At 28.8% G+C, this 20948-nt stretch overlaps 1 protein-coding gene across 2 annotated transcripts in view; it reads right to left on the minus strand.

Annotated features, from left to right (window-relative positions):
- Positions 1–19039, minus strand: part of LOC122851290 (steroid receptor seven-up, isoforms B/C) — a 40166-nt gene extending 21127 nt beyond the window's left edge. Inside the window, exons 1-3 of one of the 2 annotated variants that reach the window (XM_044150423.1) lie at positions 17629–19039; positions 17338–17541; positions 9109–9258 (exon numbers count right to left, since the gene is read on the minus strand). In XM_044150423.1, coding sequence (XP_044006358.1) covers positions 9109–9258; positions 17338–17541; positions 17629–17722 — 448 coding nt within the window. In that variant the 5' untranslated portion in view covers positions 17723–19039. Of the gene's footprint in view, positions 1–9108; positions 9259–17337 lie in introns of both variants that reach the window. The other variant, XM_044150422.1, reaches the window with a different exon arrangement.
- Between the last annotated feature and the right edge of the window lie 1909 nt (positions 19040–20948).

A 20948-nucleotide genomic window follows, 5' to 3' on the forward strand; every position in this document is an offset into this window, starting at 1 on the left:
AGGTGGTGTGATGTGTACTGAGAAATTTTTATATTATTTAAGTTGAGGGGGATTATATCGTTGGTTAGTTTGATGCCTGGTACCACATTGGTACAGTGGTATGCAGATTATACCGTTAGCAAAGTTTTGCAATGATGATACTTCAACACGAGAAACAACAATCTGACTTAGCCACATAGAATATGTATTTGCATCAACAACGTCCTTATATTTTTTCTGATACAATGATGATTCCTATATGGACTTTTTCTATGACTACCTTATTTAATTTACTTATTTTTATTATTTTATTTTTTAATATTCAAATAATCCATTTTTAGTACTGCATATATATTCAATTTAAAATAAATTTAAATTGTTTTTATCCACAATTTTCATAGTCAAGTTTTATGGCTTATAAAACTCAATGCAATAATAAACACTCAAACACACTAACTATATAAATTATATATAAATAATTTTTTTCTTTCATTCAAGTTTTAAAAATTCTTTGGGTTAAATTCAAATGTGCATTGCATTATTCTTCATGTATATATGTACTCAACGAGACAGCTATGATTTAGAATCTTGAATGGGTAAATATATTTTTTGAAAATAAATTAAATATATATATATATGGAAGGAAAGTATCAGAAAATAAAATAGAAAATAGATGTTAAAAAATGATGAATAGTTGATGAAGAAAAAAAATAAATATAGTGGTTATACGTATTGGTTTGCTCACCCGTTGAGTTTACATTATTTGTAATGTTCATTTGATATATTCAGCCAACAGATGCTGCTTTTATTAAGATGAAAATTCATTAATATAATTTGACGCATTGAAGTATGGAGCTTTTAAGTCAAAATATATATTATAAAACGTTGTTTAACCAGTTTGTAATATAGTTGGTTCATGTGTCTTGTAATGGTCAAGCCACGATTTGCCAAAGTAATTGATGGTGATTTATATTTTTATATTTTTTGTATTTTGATTGATCGCTGTTGATAGGATCAAAGAAGAGGCGCCATGTGATATTTCTTTTGTACTTATATACCAGCCAAGTTTATTTATATATAAAAAAAATCAAGAAGATTACAATTAATTTGATTAACAACTGACAATTTCTTTGTCTTTTCCAATGACCCACATGTTCAGGAGTTCATTGGGTTGCCAATAATCATTTTTTACTGGATTTTTCATTTATAATTACAAATAATGAGCATTTTGAATGATCATTTTATTGAAACCATCTCTTAATATTATCAAGTAAGCATGAAATTATCTGGGTCATGTTGAACCTTCGTATGGAAATGCCACTAGTAAATATATCTCGACTTCATGATCTGTAAATTTCAGCTTAATATTTATTCTACCAAATTAATCCTGTAATTTTTCTTCAAGTATTATTTATTTTTTTCAAACTGAGAATAATGGCTGAGGTATGACAAATGTGTGTTTACTGAATATATAGATTTTTTTGATGACCTTGCAGAGTATTTGACATTAATAAATGTTGATATTTAAAAGTACACATGTATCTGATGTAACGAAGAAAAAAAACGTATACATATGAAAGCAAAGATATTTTTTTTATTAAAGATGAGCATCAAGGAAGCAATGAGAAAATATAAAAAGAGAATCTTTGCGTCGTATTGTAATCGTCGAAGCTGAGTCACCTCATCGCAAAGAGCCGCAAGCGACGCGTGTGGCCGTGTAAGCACGAGTATAGGACCTGTTGTGGGATAAACCAAGATGAAAAGAAATAATAAAATTAAAAAAAAAGAAATATATATATACAAAATAATAATAATAGGAAATAAAATATCAAGGAAGAGAAAGGAGAAAGATGAAGCGTGAGCGCGAAGACCAAGAGATTATCCATGTTCAAGATCAAGATCAGTTTATCGATATCATGAGTCTGTGTCATTCAACGGTGATGATGATGATGATGATGATTATTATCATGATATCATATGGACTTGTGTGTGTGTGTGTGAAAATATTAGGCTCATATTTACACAAGTTTTTTTATTTTTCTTTTATTTATAAAAATATGCTTTTCATTTTTTTTCCTTTCATTTTTATATATCATCTTTTTGAATTAAATCTCATATCTCAAATGTCTACCAGCATTGCCATTTGTACAAACCAGTTTTGACGTCCAATCCAAGACATAAAAATTCGTTGGAGTTTTATTGCCCAATGCTGGACCAAGAATTTTTTATATGCATTAAATCGTATATGCTAAACATTTAGTCAGCTTCTTGAATTGTTTGTTCAATTTTAAAATTATATATTGATGTTTATTATTATCATAAATATTTGATGCATTTTGTATATAATTTTGAATAAAGCATTTGTTGTATAAATTTATGTATATATTTTTATGGTTTGATCAAAGCTTTATGTGTGTTGATGCTAATAATAAAACATGAAAGATGCGCGCGACATTATCTTATCTCGACATAAAATTTTCAAGTTATTAAAAAGTATTATAAAAATAAATTGTCAATTTTTAGCACCAGTGAGAGTGCACTAGCACTCAGTGAAATTCTTTTGAAAGAAAAAAATAAAATTTAATTTAAAAATATGAATTGAATTGTCTAATATTTATTTAATAATAAAAGGAACAAAAATATGAGATTATTGTCAATGCTCTCAGCTGCTCTTGATTGAATAAGTTGAATATACATAATAGATACCTGGATTGGTCAAGGTATGTTTGTTCAATGGTGTATGCAAACAAATGAAACGTTTTAGAGTCCATCAGTCTGAATTGGCAAACGGAGAATCGGAGATACATAGTTTATTGATCAAACATTACCAAGACCACATCATCATCAATGATGGCTCATCATCAACATCGTCTCCAACTCATCCCTCAATTTCCCAATAATTTTCTCTCTCTCTTAATTTATTCAAGTTAGTTTAATGTGTGTATATAGGTAGATACACACAAGTGCCGAGAACTGCGTCGATCAGCCTCGGGCAGTGCTTCCGTTTCAAGTCATTATGATAATTCAGCCGGAAAGAATATAAGGCTACAAGTCGTCGGCATGATGCCTACCACTGTTTGTATGTTTACAACATAGCTATATGGTTATTTTTTTTTTTTTATATATAATACCAACAACAGTGGGCGATACATATAACCCTTGAGGCATTTTATTTTTGATTCTACTGTACTACAACTACTTTAGACATTGTTCATCATCATCATTATCATCATCATCATATACATACGTCATCATATTCCCATACTTGTAAATTTAACGTTGCAAAATGTATATTCCCACCTCTTTCAGCCGTTGGAGATATTTAGCAAAGTGGCGAGTGAAGATAGTATATATAAAAATTCAAAAAATAAAAAGCATATGAATGTTGAATGATAGCACACACACAGGGTAGGAGGATAAAGTGAACAGAGAGATGAGACCTGATACAAAGATGAAGCAAAAAAAAAAAAAACACCAACAACAATGAAAAAAAGTATGTGTGATGGGGTTTATAGCAAAATATTCATGTGTAAATGTGTTGGTGAAATGGAAAAAGAAGAAAAAAAAAAAAAGATGGGATGATCGGAATCGGTGAGGAGGTCGGAGGAGGTTACAAGGTTACACGCGTCCAGAAGAGGGCCCCGATGTTGGTCCGCCTAAGATTCCCACGGTGTCTGCTCGAGGCTAAGGCTAATGCATATATACACAACACACATATATATACACACATGAGGGTGTTGCGAGGAGTAAAGAAACGAGTGGTAAAGAAAAAGAGAATCACAAATGGGCCCCCCCTAAGGAACTTGAAGGCAAACCGTGGCAAAATGTGAGGATAGAAGCTGAAGGTACTCCGCATGTGTATATATATCTTGACTCTCTTTTTCTCTCTTATATGCTACATCAAGCTACATCTAGCTACAAGATCTCTATCCTATATCTGTAATAAAAATAAAGAAAATAAAAAATAATCTTGTGTTATTTGCAGCAAGACGCCAGTGACTCGACTAGGATATACATTGAGGTTGGCAAAGGAGATTCTATTCACATGACTATATACTTTCACGTGACTGCTTATTAATGTCTTCTCATTATTTATTTTTTATTTTATTTAATTTTTTATTTTTATTATTGCATTGACCAAAATATTTGATAAACATTGTCAAAGTGCTGAAAGATATTGTCCTTGGTATCAATTTCTTTTGTTGTATACTTGTATTATCATAAAGTCTATTAGCTCATCAGACTTTGGGGTAGTAATTATGTGGTGCCATGGATATAGCAGCAACAGCCGTTATACTATCCAAGTTTTGTAGAGATACATCGTCCAGCACCTGCCTCTCTTCCTTTGATTATTTTTTTTCTACAGCTATTTTACTCTTCTCGCGATTAATCTAGCAATTTTTTCAGTCCGCGAACCAGTTTGAATGGTTGTTTAATATGACTAGTGCTGTTTTGCCATCAAGCTGTTCACATCAGACTCACTCAAGACACTTGTGTATATATATAAATTTTGTATTTATCGAATAATTGTCTTGTGTTGGTATTGGTTAATAAAATATATATGTATAAATGATTGTGCTGTTTTTCTGGAGCGACATTCCGGATCTCCGGCATGTCTGTACAACAGACGGTGCATGCTGTTTTGTTGAATACTTATTTGCCAAGAAGATTGACCCAACCGTGAAATCAGGTGTTTTCGTTGTTCTTTATTTTGATTCTCATTATGTATATTATTTTATTTTATTTGTATAATGTCTTTAAAGCACTATCAAATAAATAAATCTTTGGTTAATTTTTTTCCTTTGGAAACTATCATACATGGAGTCTAGAAATTATTGAATTTTCATTTTTCTTATCTGTGATTTTCATTGTTTTTTGATGTTAATCATATCTTTACATATACTTGATGATTGTTTTTGTTTTTTACAACATTTTTTTTTATCTATTTACAGTATTATGTGGAAAAAAAAAATAACAAAAATCAACGTTACTGTGTTTACAGTCGGAACTTTCACATTCTTATTTCAAGAGAGTGTCAGAGTAGCCATATCACTTTGTCCTCGTTTCTTCTTTCTTGTCTTTTTGAAATCTGGTTATATGTTGATTGGTTTTTGCCAACTGCTTTTTTGTTATTTGCAAATAGCTAATGTTATCTTTTATTTATTTCTCTATGATTCTATCAACTCTTAAATTGTAATGCATTTGTTTATACAGATTGGTTGTAAAAGAAAAAATTCATATAAGGAAAAAAAATAATGGGAATAAAATAAAGGGAACCATCAAACAACAGTGTGCTTGTTAACGGGACCTTGCACCTTTGAATATGCATTACGTAAAACACTCGTGCTAATGTCGCGCTCTTTTAACCTCACGAATGACCCCCGCATGTTAATAACTTTATTTTGTATATTTTAATAAAAAAAAAAAAAAAACATACATGTATACAAAATATTAGCTTGTGTATAGAAATAAAAAAACAAACAAATGAGAACCAAAAAAAAAATAAAAATTGATCGCTTTTTAATGACTATTTTTTCAGTGAATATTTTTTATAATAATTTAAAAATAAAAAAAAAAATTCTATTTATGATTTTTTATATTGCAAAATTTAAATATTTAATAATACATTTAATTATTAATTATTTTAAAAATATTCATTTGATAAATGATAAAAATTTTTGTTTATAAAATAAAGAACAATTCAAGTCAGTATGAAATTAGTTGTTGGGGATAAGATTCTGTAATTATCTTGGTGTATAATGTTCACGGAAATAGTGAGGATATGGAAGAGAGCCCACACCAAGTTGGCAATGAATATCAGATGTTACAATCAACAAACGGGGTTGAGAACTCACAGAATTACCAATCGTCGATTTCCCGGAGTTGAGAAACCCCACTAATTGATTAAAGTCACGATCTTCAACGAGCCAACCAACTTGGTCTCTCATTTAAAATCATGAGTAATCTCGATACGGTGATGCTCTCTTGGCATTGTATATATCTTAACGACAAGTTTTGAAAATCACACGATAAACACAATCACTTTACGTATATGTATATAGTTTGCAAGAGTAATTGTACGTGCAGGCTGATAGGGTGTTCGATATTCGACCAATTTCAGTTGTCCCTTATACTTGGAATGATACAATACAATACACCCCTTTCTCATTTCCACCCTCATGATTCTCTCTATACCCGTGTCATTGTTGCAACCACACAATTGCCATGAGATATCAAATCTTGTGGTTAACCAGGACGTTGATTAATCGAATAAATGTGCCACCTTATTTCCATTCAATAGTCATTAAACATAAAATAACTGTACTCTAATAAATTGTCATTTTTTTTTTTTTCAAATAATTTCAACAGATTTTTATATACTTTCAAAAGAAAAGTATAAAATTCTTAAAAATTAAATTTTTATTTTTAAAAAACAAAAAGATTTTTTAAATATTTCATCGAAATTTAGACGATAAAAATTATAAATAAAATAGATGGAAAAAAACAAAATGATTTTATATATACAAGTGGTGGTATATATTTTGTATGAAAAAAAAAAAAAAAAGTGTGGCACGTCCGCTTGGGATCAAATCGTTTGATAATGACTATCTCTCACTCTGTCTTCCTTTTTTTTAAGAGGATAAAATTAGGGTTATTTTCTTTGGTCCCGCAGAGATCCTTTGTTGCTAGTGTGTATACCCTATTGCCGCTTCCTTTGTTTTTTTTTTTTATAAATATAATTTTTATTTATTTTTTTATTTCACCAGTATATTTTAATCCACCAACTTGTCTTGCACGTAATGCGTTCGCGTGCGTTGGCGGCAATAGCATATTTTTTTTTTCATATATATTTATTCTTTTGTTCGCACGTTATACCCACGTGGAATTTAGTTTGTTATTGTCTTGAAGACAAGGACATTCGCATGTATGACAAAAAAAAAAAAACGATTGTGTAATGAAAGAGGTAAAAATAAAAATAAAAAAAAACAGGTGGAAATGATATTTTTGATGACATTGAAATTGACGCACAAACAAAGTCAACAAAATGAGTATAGAGTCGGTCGCGTTTGCAATCGGAGAGGACAACAGTATCGCACCGAGCTAATCTCGGGCGCATCCTGTCTGCCATGCGGCGACGGCGGCGGCAGCGGCCTGCATGGATGCCCCAGGGCCCAGTCCCGCACGGAAGGAAGGGGCCCCCAGGTAAGGTCATACACCCCACTGACCTCGGACCACCGACTCTACTCTTTTCTTCTTCCCTCTCACGATCCCATCGTCTATCTCTTCTTTTTTTACATTTTTTTTTTTTTTTTATTTGCAACAACCAAGAAGACTCCAACATGGCTCATCCCTTCTCCACCATTTACTTACCCTTCTTTTTTACTATAATCTTTCCCTCTTTTATTTTTTTCAACTTTCGCGAATGTACGGTATTACTTATTGCTGTTTTTTTTTTCCTTTTTTATTCATAGTTTTTTGTTCGTTTATTTATTATTATTATTTTCATTATATTTTATCTTTATTTTTTAAGCTTGTTTTCTCGCTTCCACTTATGGCTTTGTTGTTCCCATGGCATCAACTTGAATATCTTGGCTGGTTTAACTCGCGGATCTCTCTTACAAATAAACAGAGGCGCGCGCGCCCGCACGATACTTCAAGTGAGCCTGCGCTTGCCCGCCCACCCTTGAATTCATGCCAGAACTATTTCCGCGCAGAAGCGGTTATTACCTTCTTTTTTTTGTTTCTCTTTTGCCAATGTTACGTATATTCTCTAGTCCACCAAAATAATAGAAATTTTCAAGTATTTTTTTTTGTTTAGTTACTCTCTAGTCATGTGCAATCTCCACGAAAAAAAAGGAATAAATATTAAGATAATAGTGAAAATAAAAAAGACAACCAGGTGAGATTATTATCGCGAAAAAAAAAATACAAGTATAATACGAGCAGTCTGAGAGAGATTTTGTGAGTGACTGAGTCAGTGAATAAATAAGTTAAATGAAGCATGCATTAGCAAGAATGAGATAGAGTTGAATTGTTGGCAAGAGGAAGGGAGGTAGTGAGGGAAAGGCGTGAGAACGTATTCACGGGCTGTTCCGCGGCACTGGGCCGCGCGCAATCCGCAATTAAATCTTTACCCAACTACTACCAGACCCCATGAAACACGTTCGGCCACCTCCTCATTCTCCTCCTTCGACTCTTTATTCTTTGCCTGACCGTAATTTCCTTGTGAATCTCCGATATGTACTAGGGTCGGTAACGCATTTAAAAAAAAAAACATTTTAAATTTTATTTATTCTCTTTATTTTTTTATCGAATGAAATGCGCTTTATGGTATTTTGCATGGTGCATGTATTAAACCTAGCTGGATTATTTATTTTATATATTTTTATTTTTTCTGTTGATGCTTTTAAGAAGATCATGGATACAGGGAACAAGACAAGATTAGAGTAAGGATAAAAAAATCAAAAAAAATAAATAAATAAAAATAAAAACGAATCAAGTTTTTTGCTCAGTGGGGTTACTTTCACTGTTGCCACGTGCCTGATGAAAAATTGGTGGCGCACCGGCGACAGAAGTCAGTCACCGAAAGGTCCTGGGGGTCAGAGGAGGCCTCGGAGATCGAGTCACGCCACATTGAACAGGTGCCAAAACACGCTGATCCTTTTATCGTCTTTATTTTTTATTTATTATTTTTCGTATTTTTTTATTTTTCTTATATATTTTAATAGTGGTCTCTAATCATTAAAAAAATTAAATCGTTAGTCAATCATCTTATATGTACACGACGATATAATGATGAAGAATTTTATTTCTTTTTTTTTCATTTTGTTCTTTATGATAATTGACACCGATAAGCTTGAAATACCAAGTGAAAAATTACATCGTTATTTAATTGGCTCGATTTGCCAGAGGGAGTCATTATATCAATCTTCAAGGGGGGCGACCGTGATCACCGGTCATTACAACTTAATCACTAATTAGTTGGTTATATACAAATGTAGATATGAACATATTTAAAATATGTTATTTATTAATTTTTTGTTTTTTTTTTTAATATAGAAATTTTAATTGCGTATATAAAAGAGATGAAAAATTTAATTTTTGTAAAAGGTTCAGTACAATGCATACCTTCCCGGCGCATGCCCATTTTCAGACACTTTTTGAGCCTGCAAAATTGACACTGGTTTCGATGATGTTGATCAATTGGACAATTTCGATTCCCTCGACAGGAATACGTAAGATTTCTTCGGACACTTCGTTTGAAAAAACTTTTACATCCTGAAATCATAAAAAAACAAAAATTTATTATTAAGTCCTATTTTTTTTTTTCAACTAGAATTATTTATTTTTAAACAAAAATTTATTTACAACAAGTATATTAACTTTTAGTTTGAGAAATAATTTTTTTAAATAAAAAAAAATTGATAGAAAAAGTTGGACAATTATTTATTGACAAATTTTTTTCTCTTAAATTTGTCGGAAAAAAAAAATCAATTTTTTATTTTTTTAAAAAGAAAAAACATATTCAATTGAAAATGTATTTTTTATTTTTCAATAAATTAAATAAAAATATTTTATTCTACGTACGTAGCGCTCGTTATCTTGGTCGATAAATTAAAATGATTATTTAAATTTTCTTGAATATAAAATTAAAATATTATAAACTAGCAAAAAAAAAAAATAAAAAAATTATTGTCTAATTGGCAATGTTGATTTGCCCTTACAATAAAGTATCCTCAACTTATTATTATTTTTGTAAAAAAAAAAAAAAAAAATAAATTCTCATAATAATTGTTTTATTTTGCGTACGATATATCAAGACGGTATGTTTTAAGTAAAATGTTGAAGAATAAAAAATATATAAACCCAAGAATCTGGTTTCTTGGCTCACGCACATGTGGCCAGAAAATTATATACATAAAGGTAGTATATTAAAAAAAAATATAGACGAATATACATCGCATATAGCACACACATGCATTATAGCAAACACAAACAAAAAAATATATATTAACATCAATCTCATCTTCCACAAGAAAGTGGAAGGCTTGTTTCGTAGTTGAATATAAGGTATGTGTATTTTGTACATACATTTATATTTTGTTTTTTAATTTATATTTTTTTTTTTTTTTTCTCGTGGAAAAAATAAAATCGCAATTCTGACCAATGATGATGCCGCCGGCGGCTCGTTACACGCACGTAATTCAATCCCACGCCGTGGAAATGACCCGGCCGCGAGACGTAGTGTACAGTATCAGCATAGTTTTAACTCACCCTTTATATATTTTTATTTATTTCATTTTATTATTCAGCATATATTGTTACTGCTTATATATTATATTTATTTTTTTTGATTTATAAAAATGATGAAATGAATTTTGGAAAAAAAAAATTCACATTTCCTGAAACATGCAAACACGCATTGCATATTGGCCTCTCATATTCTCATGTGTTTATAAAATTATAAGATGTAAAAATTTGATTTTACGTGTATATAAAGATGAAATAAAAAAAAAAAAAAAAAATTCATATGCGTTGGATTAAAAGAAGGGGGTACTTGTGGGCTAATGGGATTGTTGGAATGTTATGGAATGAGGTAGATATTTAATGCCAAGATAAAATAGCTTTTGCGTGTTGTTATGTGGATATCAAATATATTGAGTGTTAATATGCCAGTTTTATTTATTTTTTAAAAACTTAAATTATTATTAAAAATTAAATAAATAAAATATTATTACGAGTTAAATGTGTATGAACAAGTTTATATATTTTTATAAAGTTTTGTATGCTGTATGAGAATGATAAATAATATAAATATAAACATTTATAAAATTATATATATTTTGTATGAAAGACAACAGAGAGCAAAGATTTATGCATACAAATTTAGGAAAAAAAAAATAAATGAATATAAAAAAAAACTTGAGACTTAAATAAGGTAGGTAGAAGAGTAATGCTGAACATATGTCCACAATAAAACTATGCCGGTATACAGTTGAAGCTGGTCTGCTAGCAAAAGCCGTGCATAAATTCAAACAATTCCACCTCTTTTATCTCAGCAAGGTCTTTCTTCCAACGACGTGACTGGATTCTCTAACTTATCAGGATAAACCGTGTACATATAAAATTTATACGCATATGTATATTTGATGTATATATATCTGTAAAATGTTTATAATAAATATCAACGAAAAATATATACTTTTGACAATAATTTGTAATTGTTTATAAATATTTTTTACTTTTTAATATAGCGAGAGAGATTTGGGATGAAGAAAATTATCAATGGGGATGAAATTTATTTAAGGGTGCTAAAAATAATTCGTGAGCTTAGAAAATTGAAGGTGGAATTTAAAAATAATATTGTTATATTTTTTTTTGGATTAATATACTTGATAAATAATGAAAAATTTATTTCTCAGTGTATTATTAAATTATAATTTTCTAGTTATTAATTATCTAGTTTTAATAATATAATTTTAAAAAGGAAGCGCGCGCTAGTGATATTGCACAGTTGTTAGTTTGATGTAATATATGTATAGTTAATTTCAATTTCTCAGCGTTAAATTAAGGACATTGTTATAATTAATTATCATATTGCATTTTTGTATAAGCTTGGTTATATTTACTAACAACAATAACAACAAAAAACAATAGCTCATCTTGGTTAAAAAGAAAAAACAGTATCAAAAAAAATGCATCAACTTTGTGGCAATGATAAAAATTAAAAAAAAGAGCTTCGTTAGTGGAATAATTGGTCACAGAGGATGCATCCAGTTTGGCATTATGTATATAAACTTTATCCATGGTGTCATAAGTACAGTGACTCCCTCAAATTAATTAAACAACTGTTCAAAAAATATTCAACTGTTTAAATCTTTGATGACAAATAATACTCAAAATAAATAAAATTAATTTCACAAATCACAATGGCATATATTTTAACTAAATAAAAAAAATTTATAAATAATATTTAATTAAAATCGATACAATTTAATTTGAATATTCAATAAAATATTCATGTAATTAAATTAATTTTACCATTGACTTTTGCAAAATTTATATTCAAAAAATTTGCTATATATTTTGGCATCGACATGTATTTTTTAATAACCACAATACCCTATAATTATAAAAAAAAAAAAAACTAAATAAACAAATAAAAAACATTATTTAATTTAAATGAAAATAAACCCTCCATTTTTCTACGAATATTATTTTTAAATTAAGCTAAATAAATTAACAATGAATACAATTTAATAATACTAATAATAATAATTATATCACGCAAGGTGATAATTAAGTATATATATATTATAAACACATACATGTAGTATACTATAAACACTTATAACTATGTATACTAATTGTTTCGTACCCTCGAATAAAGAAGGACAAGTTAACATGAATTTTAGCCCAGCAACAAAAGTCAATTGTTTCAGTGGCGGTATGTTAAATTGTGTATGAGAACAATAATAATAAAAATAATAAGTAAGATATTTACTTGTGTTAAAGACAACTTTCTAAATTGCATATACGTATATGAACACAGACACAAACACATGAATTCCAACACTGGTATAATCAAGGGAAATAAGATTAATAAAGATTATCCAGAACTGAATAATATAATATGATCTCATTATGGTGATTAGCTCGCGGGGTCTGTGGTATGTCTGGCTTCTTTTCTTTTTCTTTTTTTTATTATTTATGCTTTGTGAAATATTGGCATGTGTATAACCATGAAAATATGCCACAAAGAAAAACGAAAAAATGAGGAAGTATATAAGGATATTTTATTTGTTGTGGGTTATATTCTTTCAGTGTTACAGACCCTTGTCAAGATATTCAAGTATAAGAGTCAAATATATATAAAAGTTTTCAAGATACTTGTGAGTTTAAATTAAGGGACGAATGAGAATTTGGAAGAAATAGAATGAAGCCCAACTGGCACACAACTGTCTCTTCATTGGTAAAAATCTATTCCCTTTTTTAAAAATTTTCACACAATCATAGTTTTTTTTTTCTAATTGAAACTTTAAATAAAAGATGGTGAATTTTATTTGGAAAATTAACAAATTATTTTCATTTATTTATGATTTTTTTTTTGCAAATTCAAATTATACAATTATCACTTTTTTAATTTTTAATATTTATTTTTTGTTAAATATTACATGTACTATTTATGAGACTTTTTTTTTTTTTTAAATTATAATTATACAGAGTTTGTGTGACACGTATGATCTTGTGCACGACACACAAACAATAATTTTGAGTATTAAAAAAACACCGGTCTGTACTGGTAATTATTATAATCAAGAAACGATCACGGACATTCTCAATTTTTCTATCTCACTCTGTTTACAAGTTTAATGTTATATATTATTCATGTTGTGTATATATTTTGACTAATACTGAAAGTAAAAGAGAGAGAGAGAGTAAAATAGACTGACATGGTCTTGGTCTATTCGTAAATGAACACGCTCTGGTAAATTCCTTTGTACGTAGCCGCAAGTACACTGAAAGAGTAAATAGTCAAACTGTGTACTGTATCAAGGGTACACCCTGAAGAACCTGACAACAATCTTACTGCATTATTTGCAAACACCGAGTCTTAACACTCAGTTGAATTGGCTATTCTTGCTGTTATTTTAGTCTAGTTTACCCACAGTATTATTAAATTAATTTTTACATGTCATTGTGATTTTTTAAATAGAAAAATATATTTAAATTATAGTCAAAATATATTTATTTTGTTTAAAATTAATATTAGCTATGTTAAAAATTTATATGTTGAAATTTAAATTCAATTTTTGTTTATTTTTAAAATATTTTTATGCAATTTTTTTTACACTTGGAGGTTGTCTTGTTGGAGTTACGCCTGTTTACTATTTTAAATGAATTTTAAAATAACTTTTAAAATGTAAATTTAGATAACTAATATTAATAATAAATTAATAATATGAACATTATAAAAATGTGTTAACTTGATGAAAAAAACTGGATTAATAAAAGATTCTCATTTTCTCACGGTTGACTTGCATAATAGTGTGGTAAACGAATTGTCACGGTCTATTAGTCAATGGGTATGGAGTTGTCGTTAGTAAACACACACAAGGTATGAATCTATACACTGAGGAACTCGTTTATAACGAGCTCAAGAAATATATCTGGCTATGTATACAGGAAAGTTTGAAGTTGCAAAAAAAAAAAGATGCAAAAAAAATTAATAAATTGTAAAAAAAAAATGTAAAAAACTAGAAATTGAGAAATTATAATACATTGAGAATTAGAATAATTAATCATATGCAAGTTGAAAAAGTAGATCAAATCATAGAATTATTAAATACAAGTAGAGTTGAGAAAAAAAAAAAAATTATTATTTTATGTGATGTTACATTTTGCTGGACGTAAAAAATTTATATGACAATATTCATTAATTTATTCATAATTTTTTTTTTATTTCTGAATGTTGATGAAGTGACGATGCATATTTTACAATATTGTAATAATATTGTAAAACGATAATGAACATAATTTATGAATTAAAAAAAAAAAAAAAACAAATGGAATTTTTTTTTTCATCTGTTAAATATTTGGATCAATTTTTTTAAACTGATAATTATAAATTAAAAAAAGTCGATAAATTTTAAATTAACTCAAATTTAAATAATTGAAAAAAAATTATTAAAAATTAAATTAAATAAAAAACTAAAACCTCCAAAAAATTATCAAATTTTCCTACAACTTGTTCAAAGTAAAAATTTTTTTATCCAATTTTTATAAAGTAATAGAACAAATTGAATATTAATCATCATCAAAAATTAATTTCAATTAATAAAATTAATAAGAGTATAAAAAATAAAACTAAAAAAAAAATTAACAAGAATAAATTTTTAAAGTCTTGACATGGACACACAAAGAGCAATGAAAATGTGAGAATATAAATCCAAAGACATGTGAAACATGTACCTTGGCTAGGTTACTTGAAATGGGTGTTACCAGATATTCTGTAATCGGCAGATTAATGTTCCCTTTTTGTGAATTTCGCGGTTAGTCAATATAAGGAAACCATATCCAACAGACCCTTGTGATCAAAACTAGAAATTCAGCTATGAATTGTTCAACCAACATGAAGAAGAATATAATTTTCATGTACATATATATAAAATGACCACTTGTCCACCCAAGAACAAGTAAAAGTGATGAGTAGGTTTTTAGCAAAACCTGTTAAAGTAGTTATTGAGTTAGTAAGTTGAATTAGTAGTTTAATACCAGTTTTCCAAGATGGGCTGTATAAACATTTAACTTATATATTTTATACTGCACAAATTTCCCATCGGTATATATTTACAGCCTTACAGGTAGAAAGGCCCTTACTAAAATTGGGCCCTATATCCCTTTCGTGGGACTCAACACATCGAAACTCCATACTATATATTTGACCCTTGCCCAGTTAACTCATTAATCATTATATTTTTCACGCGTTTGAATGATACCCAACTATCAAAAAGAAAAAAAAAAATAACCGTTGTTCAATTTAATACACAACACAAAATGATATATATATTTAAACAACTTGTTTTTTATATAAAATAATTACAGCTATAGCTTAATAAAAAAAATAAAAATTAATTATAATATTCTAGTTATTTATAGAGGAAAAAAAAATATATTTTTCTTTAATTTATTTATTGAACAAATAAAAATAAATTGATAAATTTTTTTTAATCATTGAAATGATAAATAAGTTGTAGAAAATAATTCTTGGAATGCATTGTAATTACTAATAAGATGGTCAATTGTATGCATCATCACTTAAAATTTAATTTTTAATAATAAATTGATAATTGACTGATATAGGTAATCGTACGACAATTGTTGAGAATAATATTATTATTATTATTATATATGAATTGATTTTAATGTCAATCGATGTCAAATGAATAATTATAAATAATTTTTTTTAATAGTGATATATTTGTCTGATTAATTGATGGCCCAGATTTTTAAAAAAGTTTATGATAAAATATGTGTTGTAGACAATTAGACAATTTAGTGTCTCACAGTCATGTAGAAAAATAATATGATGAGATATTTTATTGATGGTTGGCTTGACTAATCAATATGTATGACTCATGAAAAATAATAAAATGTATATCAGTGAAATTCCAATCTCACAGTGCGTTAGTTGTTGTTGTTGTTGTTAATATATATACAAGACTTTTGATTGTATTATGAACGATGCATTGCCTTCATTCTGTGAATTAAATTGCAATATAATTTTATGTGTATCTTTTGTTTACACGTGTGGTAATATTCATACGTTTATCATTGAATATTATTTTATGAATTTATGTGCGATCAATGATGATATTCAAATGACCTAGCTATATGTATAATTATGATAAAAAAAAAAATTAATATGGAAAATTATCCATATTGATGAGATTAGCAATAATATTTGTTGTAAAATAATATTTCCGTATTGAAAAAAATATATATTATAAAGAAAATTTGAATTGATAAAAAAATTATATTTAATTATTTTAGTAAATTATAGAAGCAAAAAAATTGACAGTTTAATAATTAAATTTTTGGTAGATAAAAAAACTTATTGTTCTTAAAAATTGATAAATTTTCAGTTTAAATCTATACTGTTAGAAAATTTAGTGGTTTATTTCAATTAATTTAAATCGACTATTGACACTTTTTTCGAAAATCAAGTTTATCTATTTTTTCTTTCCCAAAAAACTTGCGATTATTCTCTGTTATCAACTGGCATTCGAACCCTTGTTCAGACCTTCCACAATCCACACCAGCGATAAATTAAATCAGAAAAAAAAAAAGATACACTAAAACTATATGCATTATAGAACGAAAAAAAAAAAAAAAACCCTCAAGATAATCCAAAGAAGACAGAACGAAGAAAAAAAAGAAATCCATGATAAAAAAAATCTTGTTGATTAAAAATATTTGTCATAAAATGTGAATATGATTATACATTAAAGACGACTTGGCTTATAATGAATAGCTGGTACCACGTTTATAGAAAAAACTTTGATACAAGTGCGAAACACAAACATAAAAGTATATATTCAAATGGAAGTGGTCAGAAGTTGTGGGCGGCCCGTTACATCGTTATTAGTATCCTAACGGAGGTGTAAGCGTTTCAGGCAACACACACCCCACTGAGTTATTAATGATAATTATTTAATTTAATTTTATATATATATTTTATCCCATGAATAATAAATACCACGCAGTATAATTCGCAACACGAGTATATATTTATTAAAAATATCATAAATAAAATAAAAAAAAAGGAAAAATAAATAAAATATAAAAGTAACAAACCTTCACACGTAAATTGGCCATAATGTTTACCACTGCTTTTATCACCACAAACAACACACTCAACATTTTGAGATTTGTCATTTTGTGAACTTCCTGATTGTGAACTATTTGCTTGACTTCCTGGTGTTGTACTAGGTGGTAATGGATCCCGTGGTGTCAATACACCACCAACTGGTACAAGACATGTTATATCTTCTGGTGTTGCTGATGGTGTTAAATGTGATTGTGTCATTGGTGGTGGACATACTTGTAATCCATTATTTTGTACTTGATTATTATTATTATTATTACCATTTTGATTATTAATATTTGTACCATTTCCAACAAGTGTTGTACCAGGGTCCCGCGATGTCCATGGTGATGATGGTGGGGCCACCAACGCCATGGAGGCGGTGGTGCCACGTGGCGGGAACCCCAGCTCCAATGTGCCGGTAAGCTCGGGGTGATGATGTCCCGCTGGTACACGACCAGGGAACAAGCTTGCCGTCGCGGGCGGATACACCACCCCGGCAGTCGCCAGGGCGTCCGCACCACCTGAACCCCCACGAACCACCCTGACTTCCTTAACCGTCAACCTTTTTTAAAACTACCGCTAACAGCGGTTATCACTTTTTTTTTTTTTTTTGCTTTCTGCTTTTTACCCCTTTGTTATTAATGTATATCCTTTACAAGATAAAATTTTATTTTTATTTTTGAAATATCTATTGTCGTTTTATGTGTCTGACAAGTGATGATTTTTTCTACTTGCACTTTTTGTTTTTTTTTTTTTAATAAATTTAAATTATTTAATTATTAAAAATTTTTTTTTTTTATTAAAGCTTTTGTTGACTTTTTTATTCTTCAAATTGTTCAGTGTTTAATTTATTGCTTTCATGTATGACAGTGCATTGAATGTCTAAGTAAAAAAGTAGTACAAGTCAATATTGATGTCGACATTTTTAATTTAAACACCATGATAATTTGTAACTATTAATCTTTTTAATATTAAAAAAATTAAAAGGGCGCGCGCACTAAGGCGCGCGTCCTTACTCACAAAACACAAAATTATTAATTTTATTAATCAATGATGTATTATTTAATTGCATAAATCCAAAGTGTAAAATCATTAAAATATCAATATGATAAAAACAAAGTAAATCAATAAACTAAATATTTTGTTTTGCAAATGAAAAATGATATTTAAATATTTTCACTTCACAAAAATCATTGATGTCTTTTTATTATTAACTTTTATTTTTAATCAATGTCACTTTTGTGATATGAGCTTTAACATTAGCAACATTTCGTCTGATAATAATTCAAGCTAATTGATATTGACCTATTAGCACTTTTCCGTCTTTTTTAAATAATTTCACTGACACCCATCAAACACTTGAACTTATCAAAAATATTTAAAAATAAAAAATACCATAAATAATCAACAATTTTTCATAAAAAAAAAAACAAAAAACAAAATTTTATTAAAAAGCTAAAAAAAAATAGGAAAACAAGATAAAAACAAAAAACTAATTTTCTATTCACTTGATTTGAAAAATATGATTTCCTGGTATGTATGTATAATTAATGCGTTTTTTTTTTTTTTTTTAATTTTGTTAGGTCACTATAATGTATAGATCAAGTATAAGAAAATTGATCATGAAATAAGCTAGAGATTTCCGTATAGCTTTAACCAACTATTCTTGAGGCCAACCAGAGACCGACTGCCGACGGAGGCGACCCCTGACACCGACCTGGCTGCCCCCACCAACCCGGCCCTGACGACCTCGTCGGTTTCGCGCGGTTCGTCAGTAACCATGACAACTGAGGGTGGGGTCGAGTACAGGGCGCGCCCTGATGTACCTCTCATTGGCTATGGTTACTACTATAACATCCCCCCCTCATAACCCCCCTTTTTTTTCTTCAAATATATATACATACTGTGTCGCACACGTTATCCATCCAAGTGGAAGTATCCACTTTACTTTTTCTTCGACTTCGACCTCTTGATATTTTCATCTCACTCATTCACATTCTTTATCTTTTTTTTTTTTTTTTTTTCATCATTTTTGTTCACTTTGATCACAGTCTGATACTATCAACTTGTCTTTCTTCTTCTGTCTCGTGCCTTCTTGGATCTTTTTATACACATATATATACCAACACACATTTATATATTCTTAATATTTTTTTTCTTTTTATATTTTTTCACTCGGTATACTTGTACTTGATTGCCAAGAACTCAGGAGACCCGCTATCTTTATCTGGCGCACGCGCGAACATTCAAGATACGCGGGATTCTTTGAATGTCTGTCTATAGTTGTTGATTGTTGGTGAAAATATATATAACATTTTCTACTTGTTGTGTAAATCAATGTATCTGACAGTTTTGTTTAAAAATATTTGTCTAAAATTATACTTTTTTTACATTTTGAAATTAATTTTTAAGAATAATTGCAATTAACTTTTTTTATTATTAGAAAATTAGATATATATTCTAGTCATTTGATACTTGTTTTTTATTGTTTTGATATAACTTGGATGATGATCAATATGATAAGCAAGTTATGATTTAAACTAAACAAGTATTTATCGGTCAATAGCACTAAGATCAAATTTTAAATTTAAAAAAGAAAAATATTGAATATTATATTTCAGAATGTGTCGTTGGACATTGATATATGTAGCGTTGAAATAATTTAAATCAAAATCAGGGATAAAGTGAGATTGAAAGCACATATAAAGGTCAGTAAAAGAGGGCGACAGCCAATGAGGGTAGGTGAGTCAACTTGGAGAGGGGTGTGAATAATGGGCAGTACCATTTCTCCGCCATTTATATAGGTTATAAAATTTTATATAAAATTCAACATTTTCTTATGATTTTAATAATTCAATAAATTTTTTACATTGGCTAAATTGATTATTGTTGCATTTCGATAATATGCCAAGTAAGGGGACCAAGGTTTTCGTGGATTATAATGTGTGCCAAGGGCCAAAGGGTCTGTACCGATACCAGGTCAATCATAGGTCATACAGCCCAAAACCTCTGCACCCCTGGGTACAATAGTTGGACTGGGTGATATGCACCCCTATGTGCTCTTTGCTCCTGATGATCATGAACGACCTCTGGTACCTAACGTACATCAAGCGTCAAACATGCCAATGCTCACTTTTTTTTTTCTCTTCTTCGAACACAAAAAAAAAAAACGGTTTTTTTTTTCTTTACTATTAATTGGGTAGACTTTTTTTTTTTTGAGTTTGTTTCATAACCTGCAGCTTGTTGATGCAGACACGTATTAATTTGTCAAGTATTGCGCCAATGTATAAATAACTTATAGAATTTTTGAGTTGCACTCAATTATTTGACTTTTCACTGGTGAAGATAGGGGTCAACACTGACGTCGAGGGTCAAATTTAGGCTCTTGGCATTAAATCGACAAGCAAATGCCAGAATTTAATTTATTTTTTATTTTTTTTTTCGATATAGAATAGCTTGATGATTTATTCAATTTTAAAATAGATTTCTAATATATATTTATAAAGTATAATTGAAGTTTGTTTTTTTTTTTTTTTTTGGTGGAAAATTTTTCTGTCATTTTATATTGTTGAATTATTTAGGATATTTGAATTATTAA

Source organism: Aphidius gifuensis, linkage group LG3 (genome assembly GCF_014905175.1).
Source record: "Aphidius gifuensis isolate YNYX2018 linkage group LG3, ASM1490517v1, whole genome shotgun sequence".
NCBI classification, from domain to species: Eukaryota; Metazoa; Arthropoda; class Insecta; order Hymenoptera; family Braconidae; genus Aphidius; species Aphidius gifuensis.